The sequence below is a fragment of the Brachionichthys hirsutus genome, chromosome 19 (genome assembly GCF_040956055.1).
Source record: "Brachionichthys hirsutus isolate HB-005 chromosome 19, CSIRO-AGI_Bhir_v1, whole genome shotgun sequence".
Lineage (NCBI taxonomy): Eukaryota > Metazoa > Chordata > Actinopteri > Lophiiformes > Brachionichthyidae > Brachionichthys > Brachionichthys hirsutus.
This window is the reverse complement of record NC_090915.1, coordinates 9,713,258-9,733,698: the sequence shown is the minus strand read 5'-3', so window position 1 is coordinate 9,733,698 and position 20,441 is coordinate 9,713,258. Positions and strand designations below refer to the sequence as shown.

Below are 20,441 nucleotides of genomic sequence, written 5' to 3'. Positions count from 1 at the left end.
TGCAAATGGTGTGTTTCATTGTTTTTTCTCCTATCGCCCCGTAAAGCGATGAAAGGTTTTCTGCAGCGACAAAAAGCAGCACTCGTAACTGTGTCCTTCTCTTCAGGCGGTGCGGTTACAGCAAAGCAAAGCAGGATCCTGAGGAGGAGAAGATGCACTTCCACAATGGTCACAGTAAGTTAAGAGTGTGTGCGTGTGTGCGTACACGTGTGGGCGGGCAAGGTCAGAGACATTTTCCAGTACATGCACAGTAGGGTTGAGTCAGTGGTCACGTCTGTATGAGTTCGTTCATCACCGTGTGTGTCACTAGTCCAGTTGGCAATGTTTTGTGTTCAGATCTATTATTTGAATGACAAATGCGCTCCTTTGCGTCTGTGTTTGCAGAGGACACACAAAGCCGTGATGATTTATAGGCCGTGACAGCTTAATTTACTTGGCAACAGTTTTTGGCTTTGTGTCCAGTTGTCCATCTGTTGGCACCGGGGCTGAATGTAATGAGTCCGTCGGCTCTGGAGAAATCAAAAATACCAAGTAGCAGTCTGTGTGATGAATCGATTCAAACCAGGAAAGACATTACTTTAAAATTAGTGTCATTATGTATAAATCCCAAAAGTGACTGACTGAAGGTGTGAAACACTGAGTTTTGCTCTCTAAACATGGTATTTGTTGTTGTTTGGGTGGAGCTTTATGTAGGTCTGTTTTGCTGAATCACATGGACACACTATGAAAAACATATTTATATATAATATAATATAATAAAGATATTTTAAAACAGATTATTCTACATCTATAACATGATTAACAGCAAATTATGCAAATTCACATGGAGGGGGGGGGGAATACTGATGAAATTACATTGTTATGTATGCATTAGTAGTGTTAGCATTACAGGTCTGTTTGGTTATAATCAATTTAAAGGCATGCCTTTTGTGTCTGCAGTAAAGTTCCCAGGGGTGCGTACCTACATCGACCCGCTGACCTATGAAGATCCCAATCAGGCAGTGCATGAATTTGCGCAGGAGATTGACGTCTCCTTCATCTCCATAGAGAGGATCATTGGAGCCGGTGAGTGCAGGCGTTCAGCAAATGTGTGTGATTCTTCTGATTCTTGTACTCTGTTACCGGAGGAGTTATTTGCAATAATGTTTTACAGAATTCCTCATTGTTCTTTTCTAAAATGAACCTGAAGCTTCCTCATGTAAAACACTTTTAACAGCCTCATCTGGTATGAAAACAGACTTGATGTTTGGTTAAAAAAAAAAAAAGAGTAAGTCTCGCCTAATTTTGTCATGTCGTTTAGAATTTTGCCATTTTCTCATTACCGCCCCAAAATTGCACCATATTTCCGTTAACCCTCATAAACCTGTCACATTCATAATTGGGTGTCATGTAGACAAACATTTAGACATGGTCAATTAAGCCAAAAACTGTGCTAGGAAATAGCGTCCTTAAATAGCGCCTGTGCTCTGTAGAGAACCAGTGTGAAATAGCAAGGAAAGGAGTCGGGTTGCAAATAAGTGTCAAAGTTAGCATGAACAATCCAAAGAAATGAAAACTCGAAAGCAAATGTGGTAAGATAAAGGTCCGCACCCTACACGATTGTCTCAAATTCCATAAACAACGGTCAATAATCAACCGAGATACTGAGGAACATCAATCATCTGTTCCTGGTAACATTCCCAACATTTCCTGAAAACTTCATCAAGATGAGTTATCTTACTAACGGTCAGACAGACAGACGGAAAAACGCTGGCAAAAACATAACCGCCGTGGCGGAGGTAATAAAAAAGTTGGCTTTTTTGTTTCACAATTTGACAACGCCTTTGCAAGCCAGGATGGGATGAAATGTTTGGGGCAACGTTCAGCTTTGTCTCTACCTCAGGAGAGTTTGGTGAGGTGTGCAGCGGACCGCTGAGGCTGCCGGGGAAGAGAGAGATGCAGGTCGCCATTAAGACGTTGAAGGCGGGCTACACAGAGCAGCAGAGACGGGACTTCCTGTGGGAGGCGTCAATCATGGGCCAGTTCAACCATCCAAACATCATCCGTCTGGAGGGAGTGGTTACCAAGAGTGAGTCATCAGCGTGTCGGCCTCCTGTCAGAATTACTTTACTTTATATTTGACAAGTTAAGACTAAAGTATGTTCTGGGTTTTCTGTTTTCTTTCCCAGGCAAGCCAGTAATGATCATAACTGAGTACATGGAGAATGGATCACTAGACACTTTTCTCAAGGTAGGACAGGGGAGAAGGAAGCACAGGGGAATATAGGGAGAAGGAAGCAAATGAGTTAAAGAGAGAAGATTATGTGATAGTGAGTGTTTACATAAAAATCACTCAGAAACACTGTTGAAAAATGGAATAAAAAAATTAGATCAGAGTAACAATAAATAATAGCAAAAGCAGCCCAGTTCAGTGTCAGATCTTACACCTGCTTCAGAAATATTTAAAGGTTTACTAGCCCGGACTCTGAGATGGATCGCTTTGCCAGAAAATATCAAAGAAATCTGAGCGCTCGGGGCTGGAATCATGGCTGTGCTGGCAGGAGACTTTGGATTTCAGTGAGGAGAGAAGGTGGACTATGATGAAGAGGCTGGCTGGCAAATCTCTGAGTTAAGTGATCTCACTCCAGAGCACTTCATTCTGCTCGCCGGTAACGGAGGCGCGACGCTCAGCTGGCCGACGAGGCCTGAATCCTACATGAACAGTGGCTAAACTCCTGCAGCAGATGGCTCATGGAGAGATGAGAGAAACGAGGTCACGCAACTGCAAGATGGTGGAGCCATATTTCAGAACAGCAGTTATGGAGATTGTAGGGAAGGTGAAAATAAAACTGTGGCATGCTTTAGAGTGGAGACTGGAAAGGACCTTTGCGTGAACAAGATGTGAACAGTGCGGGTGGGTAACTATAAGACAAAAAAATCTTATTGAAGAGGGATGGAGGAGAGGCACTGTGGTTACCCAAAACTGCTGACGTGACTGTTCATTGTGCCTTTGGGAGTAATCCCGATGACAAAGGGGAGGAAGAGGAGCTGGGGAACCAGCAAGTGGAGCAGCACAGAAAAACCCCGTGAAGTAATTACATGGATGGCTGGTGCACTGAGGCCGTTGTGGGTGGAGCGTCACAAGTGTCACACATACGGACAAAGCACTGTTGGGATGATAACTGAGATCTCAGGCTTAACATCTCATTTCACCTGCGAGCATGATGTCCTGCTGAAGATGGATGATTGGAGCGTGGATGAGAAGTCGCTGAGGCTTAAATGACCAGTGAGAGCTGGTGGGGGTTATGATTGTTTTTCATCGGAACAAGCATGTTATAAAACTGTAGTTCGGTGTCGGCAGAAAGGAGTAGCACTGCATTGATATGTTACATAGCAAAGTACAGGCAGGGCACCCTGCGGTGATAGGAAAATTCATGTTTGAATGTACTTGTACTTTAGTGAATATTCTACCATGTTTTCTTTAAAAATACTTCAACCATATATCAAGAATAATGTTGTTCCCTTCTTTTCTTCAGAGAAATGATGGTCAGTTTACTGTGATTCAGCTGGTTGGTATGCTGCGAGGCATCGCATCTGGCATGAGGTACACACACGCGCACACACACACACACGGCACATTACAAACCACAATATTCAGGTGCAGCGTTTAGGTTTAGCTCTCTCTGTCTTTATAAATGCAGATACTTGTCAGACATGGGCTACGTCCACCGGGATCTCGCAGCCCGTAACATCCTGGTCAACAGTAACCTTGTTTGTAAGGTTTCGGATTTTGGCCTGTCCCGAGTTCTGGAGGACGATGCAGAGGCGGCATACACCACTCGGGTAAGAGGGTGAAAGGGGTCACCTTTGCTCGTACAATCCTTCTGCGTCCTCAAAAGCTGCTGTACAAAATTCAATGACATTTCGCGCACTCTTTCGAGGAGCTCTAAGGCTGGGCATCTCATTTATCGATTTATCTAGAGCCACCTAATTTATTAAATATATTTTTGCTAAATGAAAATTATATGAAAGCGGAAATCAGCGAATCCCCACAGCGATATTTTTTTTAATGTTTTGCTCAATAAACATCTGAAACGGTTCAAATTCTCCCGATGGATTAATCGTCACGGATGAACTGAGGCACACACTGCTGTGTTGATCCCAATGTGCATGTCTGCGTGAGAGCAGCCGCTGTGGCATATCAAACTTCGGATTAAGTGAAAACTCACAAGCGTCTGGCTCAAGATGAATTAAACATGCTTACATTCTCATGCATTCACACACACTCACACACTGAGAAGGCAGCAGCAGGTTTTAAATTGAGCTACTTGTCCCAGGCTGGGTTGCGTCCTGTCAGTCAGAGATCGGCTGCTTCCTGCAGGAGGAGGGCCAATTATTACTGGGCTCAGACTCTGCAACACTCAATTAGCACCGAGTCTTGCTGTCTCGGCGCCAAATATCCTGCCACTCACCTCGCGCTGCCAGTCTCTTCTTGCCTCGTCCCCTCGCTTTCCTATTCTGGTTGTCTGGCTCTCTTTCACTCACAGAGCGGTGTGAAAAACATAATTCACACCCTTCAAATAAGCACACCCTGAGATATCCCGCTGTTATGTTCATCAATACTGCGTCGAGCTAATTTCACCACTCATCAGCTGAAAACACATTTTCCTCTGGAACTCAGCAGTCGTCCTGTGAACTTTTCTACGCTCGCACTGAAAGTGCAATAATGAAGATGAGAAACACAAGTAGGAGTATCTCAGGCCCCCCGACAGTTAGGACGGGGGATTTGTAAAAGAAAGTGTAAAGCGGTGCCATAAATGTGTTCCTAAATTGGTATTCATTAGTGAGCTTGTGGGTTGGACCACATGCTGCAGGAGTGTGTCAATTAAGGTCTGTTCCTGATCTCCATCTTTGTGCAACGAAAGCAGGGAACTTTAGAATGACTGCAGCTGTGTTTATGCACCGAGTTGTTTTTGCTGCAGTGTAAATAATAACATGGCATTAAGGAAAATCTTTCATCTCGTCACAGGGCGGGAAGATTCCTATTCGCTGGACGGCTCCAGAGGCAATAGCGTACCGGAAGTTCACCTCAGCCAGCGACGTGTGGAGCTACGGCATTGTCGTGTGGGAAGTGATGTCGTACGGAGAGAGGCCATATTGGGAGATGTCCAATCAAGATGTGAGTTTTTGCAAGTGGAAATCTTTTGTTCAATGCTGTATGTATTGATTTTATACAATTTGAATTGTGTACCCTACAATCTCACCACCCAGTGGAATTATTTTAACATTTAGGTGATGCATTTAAGGACAGGAGGTGAACTATCCAGTAGCCATAACCCATTTTGTCCACTTACCAAATTGTATTACTCGGCAAAATCATCTACTTTTAGCCCTCTAACATTTCTGATGTTTTTTATTTAATATTTTGCGATGCTTTTCTAGCAGTATCTATGAACCAAATATATAAACACTTATATTTCCCCACCTGTTCGGCTCAGGCTTGGTTCCGTTTCTTGTCAGTAAACCATTCCTGAAATCTGCTGGAAATTTTAACCCTTTAAAGCATGAATCAAATTAAATGTGTAGCCACTTTTAAATGGGCCGGTAGGTGTTTTTTGTTTTAATTTTTTAGAGCTACCTTGATTGTTTGCCACATGTTTCCTATCCGGCTCTTGAATACATTTTTATATGTAACCAACAGCTATCGGATGTACTTTCAGCTCTCTTCTTACAGTAACCGCAGTAATCATCATGGATTTCTGATTGCAGAAATAATAATAATAATAAAAATCATTAGCTTCAGAAACGTGCATTTACTTCAGTGAGGTGGGGAAATGTTAGCACAAGGCGAAGTGCATTGTTCTGTGTGAGATGCCAGTGGAGACATCCAACAAAGACATCAGGAGGCTGACGGCTGACTGAGATCGAGAGCGTGGGCAATGACAACGGATAGCTTTGAGGGAGACACACAGAGAGAGTTGTTGTTTGGTGACAGAAAGGTGTGCGTAAGCAAAAGAGTGAAACAGGTGAATACGCATAGAGATGCAGCGCTAAGCAGAAAATGTAGCAGGCTGCACACTCACGTCGCACTCACATGTCAGCCATTAGTGCTTTTAGTATTTCGATCATTTCTATTTCATATTTCGGCATATTTCTGAAATATTTTGCCAAATATAACCTTCTAAAAATGTGTAAAGGAGCAGCTGGGGAGTGACTGCTAGTGCTTAGCGCTACTCAGTGAGTACACAGATCATCGGAATGTGTCTGAGTCATCGGGAGGGAAGAGGCTGATGAGCAGGCAAGCGGAGGGTAGAGAGCAGCTCAGAATTAATTTTAAAGAAGGAGAAGTGCAATTTTGTTTCATGGCGATGAGCAAGAATGTAGCATTTGATTCTGACACCGCATGTGCGCTTTTTTCATGCATAGACACACACCTTACACACAGGCAGCATATGCACGAACAGCACTCCAGTGACCTCTTCATCCCCTGCTTCAGACCCCTCCTCCTCCTCCTGGTTATTAGGCTGTCTGTCTCAGGGAAGTCTGGAGCGAGGGAGGAGAGGAGAAGACGTTTGATGTTTAATTGAAAGCTTTACGCCGGATTTTCTCTGATCTGTGCAAGGAAGCGGAGGCTCTCATACACTCCTGTTTCCCATTTCTACCTCTTTCCTCCTCACCTCTTCCTCTCGTCTGCTCCTTTGTCGCTCAAGAATATTACCTCTTTCTATAGTCCTCCTTGCCTCGTGTCTACCCTCTGTCTTTCACCCACCTCACTTTCCTCTTCTGATCTTTCCTCACTGCCAGCCAGCTGTCTGCGCTTCTTTTCCCTCTCGGCACACAGTAATGATTTGGCGCTATGCTCCTCTCTTGAGGCTTGCTGCGTGCGCACATGCGCTTTCATGCATGCATGAGTATTGCAGCTCAATCTTGTCAGTCTTTTATTAGAATTTGACACAAGTAAAGGCTGTCATGAACTCAACCAACCCAATCCGCCCCAGTGTCTTGCACTGTAAGAACCAGCCTGAGAACAGCTGTCTTCCCACTGCAGGGTCTAACGAAGAGTTTATTAATTATTCATCCAACCCAAAAAACATTTTTGTTATTCTGGGCTGCATCTTCTTGCTCTGGGAGATGATTAAATAGGCTATGCAGTGAATCAAATGCACATAATTCCTCGAGGCAGGATCGTTTTTGCTTGCAAACTTCATGGAGGTTTGATTTTAAGGTCAAACAGAGAGCAGAAGCATCCCCGTAGCTAAATAACAAGATTCAGGTTCTTGCTCGGGGTAACTCGGATTAGGAATTTAAAGTTGTTGTCCTGCTCTGAGAAAAATATTACAGCAAAAAGTAGTGTCCTTTTTGTAGCCTAGAAATGATTGTCTTCTTTCTTTCTTATACTGTAGTTTCCATCTTATTTCTGTTGTCGCCTTTCTCTTTAACAGTTATTGTAGCTCTAATTTTCAACTCTGCAGTCTGTGTATTGTTGCACGTCGTTATTATAATTGGATTGATCAGATTTTGTATTCCTCAGAATTGTTATTAATTTCTTGAACGAAATGTAAACGGATCGTTTTAGATTCAGTGACAGTTCATTTTACAATCAGGTCACCAAATACTAAGTTTGGTTATTATTGATAAGTGATGATGATGATAGTTATAATGGTAATCTTGCTTTTAACAATGAGCGACTGGATGAGAAACGATGATGCCTGGAGGGATCGTTTTTGCTGGTTGTTGGCTGGTGTGTATCGAGCAGTGGACTTCAGAAAACTAGCCTGTATCTGTTTCTCTCCATCCCCCTCTCTGTCTGCAGGTCATAAAGGCGGTAGAGGAGAGCTATAGGTTGCCGGGTCCCATGGACTGCCCCGAGGCTCTATACCACCTAATGATGGACTGTTGGCAGCGAGAACGCAGCAGCCGCCCCAAGTTTGATGAGATCGTCTGTCTACTAGACAAACTCATTCGCAACCCCAGCTCATTAAAAAAGCTGGTCAACTCGTCACACAGGTCTGAATTTATGCCGAAAAGCATTCCTACTTAGAATGTCATGTTTTTTTTTTAATAGAAATTAGGTCAATATCCAAAATACGCATGGCTGTCTAAAGCTGTCAGCACAAATGTTTTGTTTTGTTTTTAAAATCTATGATTGTTGTTGCTCCACATTGGTAAAGAGTTTAATGAAGGAATTATCACACCAGAGTGTACGAATTGTAATTTATTTTTCAGAAGTTGGCTTTTTCAACTTTTTTTTTTAGTTTTGGAAATTCACTGTATTTTAATTGAGCTATTCATTTGTAGAAGAATTAAACCCAGAATCACAAGGTAATAGACTCATCATCGTTCAGATGAAAATGAGTCTTGTATAGATGCATAATTAAATGAGGGTGGACATAGTTGCTAACGGCTTCATGCTGGCGAAGGAGAGGGGAGAAATAAATGAAAGTAGCTTCATTTTCTTAAAAGGACACGTTAATGCGAAGCGCATTCAGTGGGGTATCTTCTGTTTATCGAAACATTTCAACAGGCAATTAGTATTTCCTCACTACGCGTTGCATTAGTGTATAATGGCATCCCATCGCCTTATTTTCTTCGCAGAGATAATGAAATAATGTGGGAGTTGTGAAATCCTTTGTCTTTTCAATGCACATCCCCACCAACGTGCACGCACACAGAAACAAGAAGGGTCCACGGAATAATGTAGAGTTACACGTGAAAGCCAAAACAGCATTTCATCTTTGCAGGATGCTGCTGAACCAGCTTTACAAAGCCTCATTGGGCATCAAATTGTTGCTGACTGCAGTCGCCCACTCTTGATTTGTTATAATGATGTGAAGTAAAGTTGATGCAGATTACTTTTAATTTCCTTTTGCTACATCCTGACTATTGACACCAAAGCATTGTGTTTAAATCTGCTTCCTGTTCTATTCCTTTTTCTTTTTTGCTCCATCTACACTCCAGAGTCTCCAACCTGCTGGTGGAACATGCCAGTGAAGACGGAGATTGCAGCACTCGAAGTCAGACCATCGGGGAGTGGCTCGACTCCATCAAGATGGGTCGCTACACTGAGCTCTTTGATGAAGGAGGTTACACTTCATTGGAGACAGTGACTCAGATGACATCAGAGTAAGACCACAAATGCATGTACAGACACAAGCAGGTGCATCATCGAGGCATGTTTGATTTGATTTCAGTCGCTCAGGTTTTAAAGTATCTTCAGTTCTGGTGTTTGTGACGATTTGAAAATCTCCTCGTGTCTGTGCACAATCAGCAAACATCACTGTCGCTTATGAATTATTCAGTGAAACTTTGGGTGGAAAGATTCATTCATTTTAAGTATTTACTATAATGTCATGAATCACACTGACACCAACTACTCAAAGTTACAGCTACTTATTGGCAACTCGAATCAATAAATGAAAGAATTGGGACAGACAATGAAATCAAAAATGGAAAAAAGATGGAAAATTTGAAATAGTTCTCTGTTTGGATATGAGAGAACGTGAGAGCAATGATGTCTGAACAGAAGAAAACTTTTAACAAGCGACATGTGAAAAAACAGAATGTAACCAATAAAAAGTTTGTGTTTCCACACGAATAGACAGCATTCAAAACAAAACAATTATTGCGTTAATCAGCATATCTGCAGTTTAAGAACTGAGCCCTGTGATGATAGATTACAAAATAAATGTATTTGTTTAAAATGTTTAAATCTCGTAATTCTTTTTTTTAATTCCATGGATCATATACTTCTTTTTTACTTGACAAATAAGGGCGTGTTGTCTGTGTCCTATTTTTCAGGGATTTGCGAAGAGTCGGAGTGAATCTGGCCGGACATCAGAAAAAGATCATCACGAGTATTCAGGAGATGAGAGTCCATATGAACAACACCAACTCTACCGTAAACATCTGAAGCTTCTGTACAAACACACTCTGTCATTCACACACACAAACACATATATGGACCTAGTTGTGACAAAAAAGACTCGGATTGCTGTTGGACCTAGAGCGGCTTAGCACTTTTTACAGACGAGAAAACTCCGTGTCCGTGGATCTAAAGTAGATGGCCCACTTTTTAGAGGCTATTTTGTGGACTCTGCTTGTGGTGTCATTGGGGAGATTTGACATTGGAACACTGAACTGAGAGGTGCTAAATGAAAAGAAGATGATGATGATAAACTGAAGTGGTCGCCAATGAAAACGTTTCATTCTACTGATAACATTTGTTTGAATCTTGGGAATTCCGATTTCTCCGTGCACTGTTTGCATTTTCTCAGATAAAAACTGAAACTGCAGATCTGGCTCTGAGAGAAACCAGCAATGTTGCTCTTCAGTTTCATGTAGCGGGCTCAAACGGAACGTTTTCAGCCTGTCTCAGGTGACATGAACCCATTGGATCTGAATAGTCCACAATTTCTGTGAACATTTTCTCCGGCATTGCATTTCCATCAAGAGTAATTTAATCGAACAGGTTAACAGGTAATAAAGGGATTGTGAGCATTTTAATTTTACTCTTTGCTTTGCCATGTAGATCTCGCATGGAAACTTGCCAAAATAACAACATTTTATTTATTTTATAGTTAATTTATTTAAAATTTTGTATCACTACTGAATCCAAGGCAAACAAAACCAGTCCTTATACAGTTTGTGAAAGATATAGGTGCTCATATTCAGCATCATATACTTCATTATCTTCCAAAGTATTGCAAGAAAAGATTACATAATACAATTTAAATATTTTAAAGGGGATGAATTTAAAAATAGACCATCATTTGTAACAATTTGGATTTTCTTAAACCAACAGAACCGTAGAAAGATAACTTTGTATTAAAAGAAACTAACTTTGGAACACATTTTTCCTACAAAATTCCACTTTTGTGTATTTTGTGGGAACATCACACGTTCAAATCTGTCCGTTTCCCTCAGAATCACACAGAACTATTCACTGAGATCTTCCTAGAACCTTTGCGTAGATTTTAATATACGTTTCACCCAAATTTTGACAAGCCCTCATGCAGGTTTTACAGTTTCTTTTTTTCTGATGGAATTTTTGCAGCATCAGCATCAGTATCAGCTTCCAGTAGGATTGAGAGGGATTCAATCCAATGGAACATTCCATCTAAGGAAATTCTTGCTGAGTTCAGTTAATCATAATGAACTGTTTCTTTGTCCAGTCGCGGAACTGGACACTCAGATTCTCGTGGAAAGGATCAGCCAGATTGTAGTGCAACTGTTTACTGTCATTTTGATGGAACCTTTCTCCACATTCTGCTGGACTTCTTTGTCAGATCCCGCTGCAGCCTTCACTCCAGAGTGCACTCAGATTTTCATGGAGCCTTTACTCGAAACCAACAACCTTCAGGTACCGAACGAAAAACCCTCAATCTATTCAGCTCTCCAGTCTCTCCATCACATCGACACCACACCACAATAAACCTTACTCTTATTGGACTGCTGATAATAAGGAGGCACTATTCATCATCCTGATATTCATTTAGTTGCTTATATATTTTTGGGTAGAAACTAGCAAAAACTATGTAGATAGCTTGTTTCATCTAAATAGTTTCTCATGGACGAACTGAGCAGCTCTGCCTTTATGTCTTTCATGTATATAATGTATTAAATATTTAAAGCAGGGAGCATCGTTCTTTTGTCTACCACCATGTGGACAATTTGGATTTGGTCAAGCATCTCAAAGTAGTACACATTAGTAAATAGTGACATATATTCTGAATCAACGTTTCTGCGACTTCACCTTGGGACGCTGTCAGGTGGGGACAACTGGCACCCTGAAGGGTCTGCAGATTGGTTAAATATTCATGTGATGTCGTTGGTGATTGTGTTCCATTTCAAGTTTTGATGCAAGACCTGGGAATATTTTTAATGGCCCAAAATGAACGTGTGCACAGACTGATGTAAGAACATATAGGTATAAAATGATGTCAAAGATCAAACCTTTGCTTTAGTTTATGTGCTATGGCATGTTGTGCATTGCTACTCAGTGCTTTATTGTTTAAACTTGACCTAGGCAGGAAATGACAGCATATAAAAGTACATCATTTTTGCAGATGACATTCTCATATTTTTCTTGGTTAGATGCTGTGTTCTGCTGGCACTGTTCTAGCAAAATGAGATTGTAAAGAGAGTTTTATAAGAGGGTGGAGTCACTTGACTGTTTGAAAAGCACAAGCAAGAATGTAAGGTTTTAAATGGGGTATTTCACTTATAAGTGACATCTGAGTCCGAGATGAGTCAAAGTAAAAGCCCTCATCAGTTGTATTAAAACGGCTTCACTTAGATTTGTCCACTGGCTGTCAAGATAAAGATCGTACTTGGTTTCCTGAAAAAAATGGGAGTGGACAAAGGTCACGAATGTTTTAAATACATAGGTCTTTAAAAGTCTAAATCTTTTGCCCGAGTGACCGTTAGGTAAGAAAAATAAATGTCTGCATTGTCTCTTTGGTCTATTAATCTCTGTTGGGACTTCAATTTGTACGTAAAAACATTATTTTGTCATTTTAATGGGTGAGGTGGGCGGCGGCACCCATTTAGCATCAATAGATTAGCGGTACCGTACCATTTTAAGCCACAGTCAAACATACGCTCAGTATGTAGACTGTCATGACAATGCAGATGTTTAGTTTAGTGGGGGAATGCATCAATAATATGGTAACTTTTATATTACAAGATAGGCATGTACAGTAAAAGTAATTGTGAGGTCAGTTTAATTTGCCAAAAATGTTTTCAATTCAAGCTTCTTCAATCAGATCATTGGCGTTTACTGAAATGAAGCAAAGTTTCGATTCTGCCCACCTTTCATGGAAGTGGCTTTCTGCGGGCCGTTTTGACTTAATTTTTGACTTAAGCACATGCCTGGGGGGTGAACAATTGATGAATAGTACACCCTTGTAAGTGCCTCACATCTTCCAGCACCATCATTTCCTCCCCTGCCAAAACGCTAGCCGATGCCCCAACTGTGCTCCAATTTTTTATGTATTTACTTTTCGCCAAAAAAATATCTGCAGGCAATAAGAGGAATGTCAGACAATGTTTATGTTGGAACTAAATTAATTTGCACTTTATTAATAACAAAAACTGTTGCCCTTTTTGTTTCAACTACAAATATCTATAGGTGACCTTTTTGTTTTAATAACATTTAATTCTTTGTTATGCATTTACTATAATTGCTGTTCCCTTATCACTTATTGTCAATGCTTATATATACATATATACAAATTTTAAAAGGATCTTGTTTACGTTATAATGATACACCTTGGGAATGTAAACACAGGGTTTGATATGTACATGGTCTATTGCAGTCGTCCTTGATGTCAACAGACCATCCCCCCTTTTTTTTGTATTTGCGGTATTTTTGCATTACGACTAAGTACAACGTTTATACTGGTATTGTCTTGTTTTCAATGGCAAGAACATTGCCTCCTCAGCAGAGGTAAGACACACACGGTTTAGTTGTTCAATGTTGCTGCTCATAAATCTCCATTAATTCAGATTATTTATTCTCAGCACTTTGCAATGGCGTGACTCCAATCCGGCCATTTCCAAGCAATTCTCTAGAAAGCATGGAACAGAGGTAGATTTATTGATGCTGCTACCAGACAACAGCTGGGATTATATCAGACATGTATTGAAGTGTTTATACTGCAGCTCATTATTTTGAGTTTAATTTGACATTTGAATTAACATCTGAATCAATTTTGTCGATTTATTTACTACTTCTCATATTAGTCAGATTAAACATTGGAGTGAGCTGGAATTGGCTCCATAATAAAAGCACAGCGTCGAGTTGAAATCTAAAAGATTTACAAAAGCAATACCTGTTTATAGCAACAACAAAAAAGTATCTTCTTACAAAACATAGATCAAGATGCAAGTCCATTTTACACCTGATATGAAAACATTTAAATAAAGTGGGCAGGGTTATAGTTGGGCCAGGATCAGGGCAGTAGAAGTTCAAATCAGTTGACAGTATCACTGTTTTTTCTTTAAAGACAGTTTAAGCATTTACAAATAATTCATTAGAATGAATCATCAACTGTTGCAGATTAAAAATTTAGGGGCACAGAACTTTACGCCAAGGGGCTCTTCTTGCCGACTTTGTTGTCATGGTAACGGGCAAGGAGGCATGTATGTATCACGTATTTTTTTGCCACTGAACTTTAATGAAGTTATTGATGGCGCCGGTGTTTTAGGTGTTTAAGCAGTTTTTTCTAAAAATCAACATCCTAATTCATATTTGCGGTGGGAAAACACTTGTGTTGCCAGTTGCCCTTTGGGCTTGATATCTGTGTCGTTAACTTCTCAGGAAGTGGAAAGGGGGAGGTGCATTTATTTGGGTCATAACATTTGATGTTGGAGGGGGAAATGTGCAGCTTTCACTCAAAGTGTCGACGTATAAAAGCAGGTGTGCGACCTGGTTTGTGTCGTCGTTTGATTTCCCCAAGGTCGGTTACTCACGCATAAAGTTTAAAAGCAACTGAATAATGTTTTGTGATTCTTTAAAAGCACAGTAAAAAAATACTTATTGTCTTTGAGACTGTCATGTACTATGTTTGTGTTGATGTTTTTGTAGTGTGTTCTCAAATTCTATATTTTTGCAATAAAACGTTTCAAAAATATATCTTGTTGCTGGTTTGACACACGTACATTAAAAAATGAAAGCCTCTTCAGGTCTGACCTTTCATTTCCTTGTGGTCAACAAGGGGCAGAGATGTCCATGCTGCCCCCTTAATGGTGTTTAGTTGCTCACAAGAGAGCAGCCTTCAGGCTGAAATAAAGGCCCAGTGCATCAGTAACAAATCTGATTAAATGCTCACTAACTGACATTTATAAAGCCACATAAAACATAACAAATGAAATGAAATGGCGATCACAGATCTGCAGCTTCTGATTGTTCTTCACATCCCACTAGCAGTTCAGACCTTTCACTCCTTTGATGAAGAAGATTCTCAACATTCAGTTTGAACAATGTTTAGTCGTAGAATATGATTTATATGAAGATTTCTTTTAATGATCAATATCGCATAAAACATTTTTTTATTGCGTTATTCAGCAAATGCTGGAAAGCTAACATACCAAGATAGTGCATATGGTAAAACACTGTATACCTGCTATTGTTAGCGTGATGGCATTCTGAGCATCGCGAAGAACCTCGGAGTCGCGGACATGGCTGTCGATCTTTACTGCCATCCTCGCTGACAAAGCGCTGCTGATTGGAATTGCAAATTGCTGACGTGTAGTCGCTTGCCTTGCTGGTTTTAGCAGCAATAAATAGAACTGAACATGAATTAAATTGGTAATTAAATGTTTATAGGTACAGCTATGTGTATTGTAGCGTCCTGCTGTTATTGCTGTTCATCTTCCCGAGTTTAATAGAGAGAACGGCTGGTTGTTAACTTTATTATAAGGTGCTTTGTAAGTAAGTGTGTGATTTGTTCTCCTGTGTTGTATCCCTTGTTGGTTCCTGTATAATGAGCTGCTGTATTTTTTTTTTGTCGCCATTGTAATTACTGAAAGCAGTGCTATTAAGTATGGTTTATTGGTTGAGATACCGATTGTCAGGGTAACAAGGGAGCCAGTTAAGAGTTTGGCTCCGTGGATGCAGAACGGGAGGAAAGGGAGGGAGGCGGGGGGGATCAAAGTGTGAGAAATAAATGAGCACAGGCGATTTCTGAACCAGGAAGCAAATCAAATACATCCAGAGTAATAGAATGTCTAAATAACATGGTGTCCATCTTGGTGTTGAGTGGTTCACACTGGTAAATAACAGAATCCAGCAGACTACAGTTCACCGCTGGGTTAGAGCAATAATAAAATACAGGATGTTTTAAAACCCCATGATGCAAGGCCCAGTAATGGCGAGTCTGTCAGTGGTTGCTGCTGATGCCAGCAGCTCGCGCTTATTCATATGTAATCCCATTCCTACAAAGGAGAGAATCGCGTCAACGCCTCGCTAACAATGTGCTAAAGACCAGTAAAACTGATTTCATTTATAAACCACGCGCAGCATGTGGTGGGTGGCCATTATGGGGGATTTCCTCCTAAATCCTTTCAACGGGTTTCACAATGGAAACCGGTTTCCTTAATCTTCTTAGCGAGACGTGAAAAAAAAAAAAAAATCCCCAAGTTTCACGTCTGTTAATGATTTCTGCACTAACCTTGAATCGCGTGAATGTCGTGCTCGGTTCTGACAGCTACAGTAGTTTATATGTAAATAGCAGCACGAAACGACTGTGCACGTGTCTATTACCTGGGTGATCTCTGGGGAATCCCTGCTTGTACTGCTACACACACACACACACACACGCAGAAGGTGTATGAAGGTGAGATTAGCCATCACACCATCAGTGTGGTTATTTCCAAAACCTCTATCAGCGGCTTGAAGAAAGGAGCTGCAGGGTCTGTGTGTGTGTGTGTGCATGCTGGGATTGTGCTGGGGCGATATTCCCAGTGGTGCTGACTGGTATTGTTCTTGGATGGGTGGATGGCTTTCTGGCTTTGGGCACCCCTGGCTGTCTCTCAGTACCATGTGCATGTCTTCACATACCTGGCTGACGCTCCTTGTTTTTGTTTTAGGTCTTCCTGTCTGGCTTTCGGTCTGCCCTTACGTCTCCGTCTCCAATCTGGTGCTCTTGACTGTCTGGCTGCCTGTTAGACCGTCACTGTGTCATTCTCTAGTCCGTTATCCCAGGGCACCATAAAGTCATTTTCTATTGAAGAGTTGTCCGCGGTCGCATCGTCCCCAGGGTCATTTGAAAATCATTGCCGAGATGCCTCTTTAATCACTATGAATGACCTTCAGCAGAGTCTTGCTGTCAGTTCGGCGTCTTTATGAGTCTGTGGGTTTGTACCCATGTCGGCGCTCATGCATGCTTGCGGGTCACATGAATGCATCTACATTTGTGCTCTGTGCACATCGACACTGATGCATACTGATGATTGATGTTTGGGTAAGTTGTTTATGACGTTTTGTAAAGTGCTATCAAAAGAATCTGCAGGCAGTACTTTGCAATCAAATGTGCATCGGGAGCAGGTGCAGATGAAGTGTAGGCAGTTTTAAAGTGTTTGTGCTGTTTTAATGCAGGCTTTACCTCGCAATTAAAAATGCAAATGCCTGTATATGCTTGAAGCGCGTTATTTATTCCAGGAAGTAATAATTCTCTGAGCGAAAGTTGTAATTGTTGGGGTCTTGCATCTATTAGTGATCGTCGATAAATAATAATTGCCACTTGGAAAGTTCAGTTAGATTTCCCCCCCCTCCCATGTCCAGGTCGCGACCTCTTTTAAAATCAATGATCATGCTGAAGTGATCTCAAGGTTTTCACGGCCAGACAGAACTGATCGCCTCTGTGTGGCAGCCACCTTCAACACCCAGTAATGTGCTGCAGAAGGTTCTGACCCGGGCCAACTAAGCTGCTGGTAAATATCCTTATCCATTCTGCTACTGAAGCCTGCCATGAGAGGGCTGTGTGATGTCAAGTGGCTAGCAAGGACACACATTTAGTGACACACACACTCGCACTGAAACCTTGACGGCAGCAGGAGCCCCATGGCAGCCCCTTGTGTAGCGATGGAGATAACACCCCCCCCCCCCCCCCCACACACACACACACCATATAATCCGTCTCCTTCACACAACGGCAGCTCGAGGTACGTATTTGTCACTTGCCCAGATGTTTTTCCAAGGTCCTTTATTCGAAGCAGTCAATCATTTGGGCAGAAATGTCCCTAATGTGAAGTCCCTTCAGTGCAATTGCTCTGTGTGGGTGGAAGGTCAGTCAAGGTGACACGAAAGTGGAGACCAGGTAGAGACGGATGATATATTTATAACACTCCTGCACATGCATATATATATATATATATAGTTGATGAGATCTGCCACCATGACACACGTGCAAAAATACACCGATTTTAAGGGATGTGGATTTGCACAAGCTCTTTGTTCCTATTTTCCCCATAGAAATGAGAATCGGGCATCTTTATCCGATCACATTCACGGTTCATACGAACGCTCACCCGCTTGTGTGTCGAGTGATGAAATCAGCCGCAATGACGTCTGAGAGGTGAAGAAGAGTATATCAGAATTATCGCTCAATCGTTCGTCACGTTACTGTTAAGTCAGCGATCAACAATGGAATACGGTAGATGTAATTAGAATGCATCATGTGGACAGTAAAATGCGCATCATCAAAATGCTGCGAGCAGGAGAAGGAGAATCAGGAGACATCGAGCTGGACAGCCGGGACATAACCGCTGCAAGCAAGAAAGGCTTTTTAATAAAGAAGCAAAACTAGATAAAGATGAAACGGATTTTAAGAGCTTTGCGTCAACCTTGTGTGGTGTGTGTGTGCGCTGCCTCATTTGGAGGATGTTACCCTGCCCCCCTCCCCCAAACATGCCCCATAATGAAGAGGTGTTGCTTTGCCACTGAGCTGTCTGCTCTGATAATTATTTTGACATTACCCACTGAGAACAGGAAGAGAATTATCCTCCGCAGTGTCTGCTTGCCGTACATTCTCCATTATGAGCCCGGCCATGCAGGGCTAAATGTGTGCCTGAGTGAAAGTGTGATGTTAATGCACGTCTTGTCTTTATGTTTACAATATGCGTGCAAGACTAAATTCAACTCTTGGCGGGCCACCCAAGCAGCATTATTGGATATTGTGCGCAATCGATTAAATGTGCCACTCATGATGCGATTGTGAAGCAGCTCTGTTAGCGCTGCGGCGTGGCTTTGCTGGCTGTACCCTGGATGCAGGGGCTTTGTTCCCTCGGTTTCAGCTTGTGAGGAGAAGAATGCAACCAGCAGAGACCTGAGCGGAGCCTTCAATAGAGGAGGGTGGGGGGGGGGGGGTTAAAGCAGGTTTTTCCTCGTGTTAATCCAGATAACATTGTTTATTTACCTTGTAATGCTTGCACGATGTATAATAATTCCGACTGAATTAAGCATCGTGCATTCACTGATGCAAAACAGTAGCCCGTCTCTGAAAGCATCCTGAGGGACAGCAGGGCCGGCCATTCTGGTCCACACCGTGCATTTCGATGCTGGTGGTGGTGTAAAATGTACATTTCTGTTCATCACAGTCCAATAACTTCAGTGTAATTCAGTTAAATTCAAACCATATTAGCAAAGGACAAATGTTGTGATTTTGCAACATGCTGGTATGAAAGATGATCTGTTCCACATGCAGCTGAAAGTCCTTTAACACAACTGCCTTTCTCTACAATAGGCAATATGAAAATTACATATGTATAACCTGGAGTTAATAGCAGTGAGTGCCTCGGTGTCTGTAAGAAACCTCCCATTTGTCTTCGTATCATATATACTGTGCTCTGCACAGACACACTAATGACTGCAATGCATCACCTGGATATCATATTTCAGTAAAAACTGTGAGAGCGCGAGAGAGAGAGATGAAGTTTTCTGTTTGAGATTTAAATACAAAAAATACTTACATTAAAATCAAATTAAGTGAATATTTATAATATGAAATTTAAATCTGTGAGATACGACAGTTATTGAAGTAAAATGTGTGAACAAGTTATTTTTTTAAGAATTAGGGGTTTGATAGTGTAGCAAAGATGAATTAACCAATAATAATAATAATAATAAAAAAAAACACTGAACATGAACACAAATCTCAGAAAAACTGTTTCCCATCTGACCTTTTCTTCGATGGTAGCAATCACTGAGTAATAAGTCATTACGAAGGCATGTTTCTAAAACGACAATTGATTTTGTCTCACAGCAAAGTAGAGCTACCAATGACGAGGACAAAATGCACAGATAGAGATCTGAGTGACGTTTCTATGACAACGATCCCAGCAAATGATAAGATATCGTCCAGACCCAGTGATGGATCACTTTACTGTACTTGATCTCTTTTTCCTGGTGACCCTCTTGAGGTATTTGTCTCTTGTTCTAGAATCAATGCATGAACTACTTATAAAGGATGAGACCTCTGAATGGATAACTGAAAGAACAGCAGTGTGTAATAGATGAAGATGAAGATGCAGGTCAGAGCCCTCCATCCTGACATCTCTCTTACAGAGAAGACATTCTTAACTTATTTGACCTCCTTTGACTGATTACGTCTCATGATGTGTTTTACTGTTCTAATGCGGTTATTATACAGGCCTGCATACGTTTGGTTAAAAGCTTACGTGTGCGTCGACACGTTTAGCTCAGTGTCAGACCTTCGGAAAGTGTCATAATACACTCAAGTCCATTAATGCCTGACAATGAAACTGAATCTGAAAAAGGACACGTACACACAAACTTGTGAGTGCACTCGCACATGCACAAAAGAAAACCCCACACACAATGCTGTGCTGTCTCTGATAGCTTCTATTATCTAGGTCTCCCTCCTGGCTGCACATCAAACATGGATGAGCTCCAACCATAAAAGGCTCCATTTTCCTTTGATTTATACAAGGAATAAAAATCG

At 41.4% G+C, this 20,441-nt stretch overlaps 1 protein-coding gene across 1 annotated transcript in view; it reads left to right on the top strand.

Moving 5' to 3' along the window:
- The window catches only part of LOC137908167 (ephrin type-A receptor 5), a 43,966-nt gene extending 34,077 nt beyond the window's left edge, over nt 1-9,889 (top strand). Inside the window, exons 10-19 of the mRNA XM_068752523.1 lie at nt 107-174; nt 940-1,065; nt 1,883-2,068; nt 2,169-2,230; nt 3,516-3,583; nt 3,681-3,822; nt 5,009-5,158; nt 7,793-7,986; nt 8,938-9,102; nt 9,778-9,889. Of these exons, the coding sequence (XP_068608624.1) occupies nt 107-174; nt 940-1,065; nt 1,883-2,068; nt 2,169-2,230; nt 3,516-3,583; nt 3,681-3,822; nt 5,009-5,158; nt 7,793-7,986; nt 8,938-9,102; nt 9,778-9,889 (1,273 nt within the window). The remainder of the gene's footprint in view (nt 1-106; nt 175-939; nt 1,066-1,882; nt 2,069-2,168; nt 2,231-3,515; nt 3,584-3,680; nt 3,823-5,008; nt 5,159-7,792; nt 7,987-8,937; nt 9,103-9,777) is intronic.
- The last annotated feature ends 10,552 nt before the right edge of the window (nt 9,890-20,441 follow it).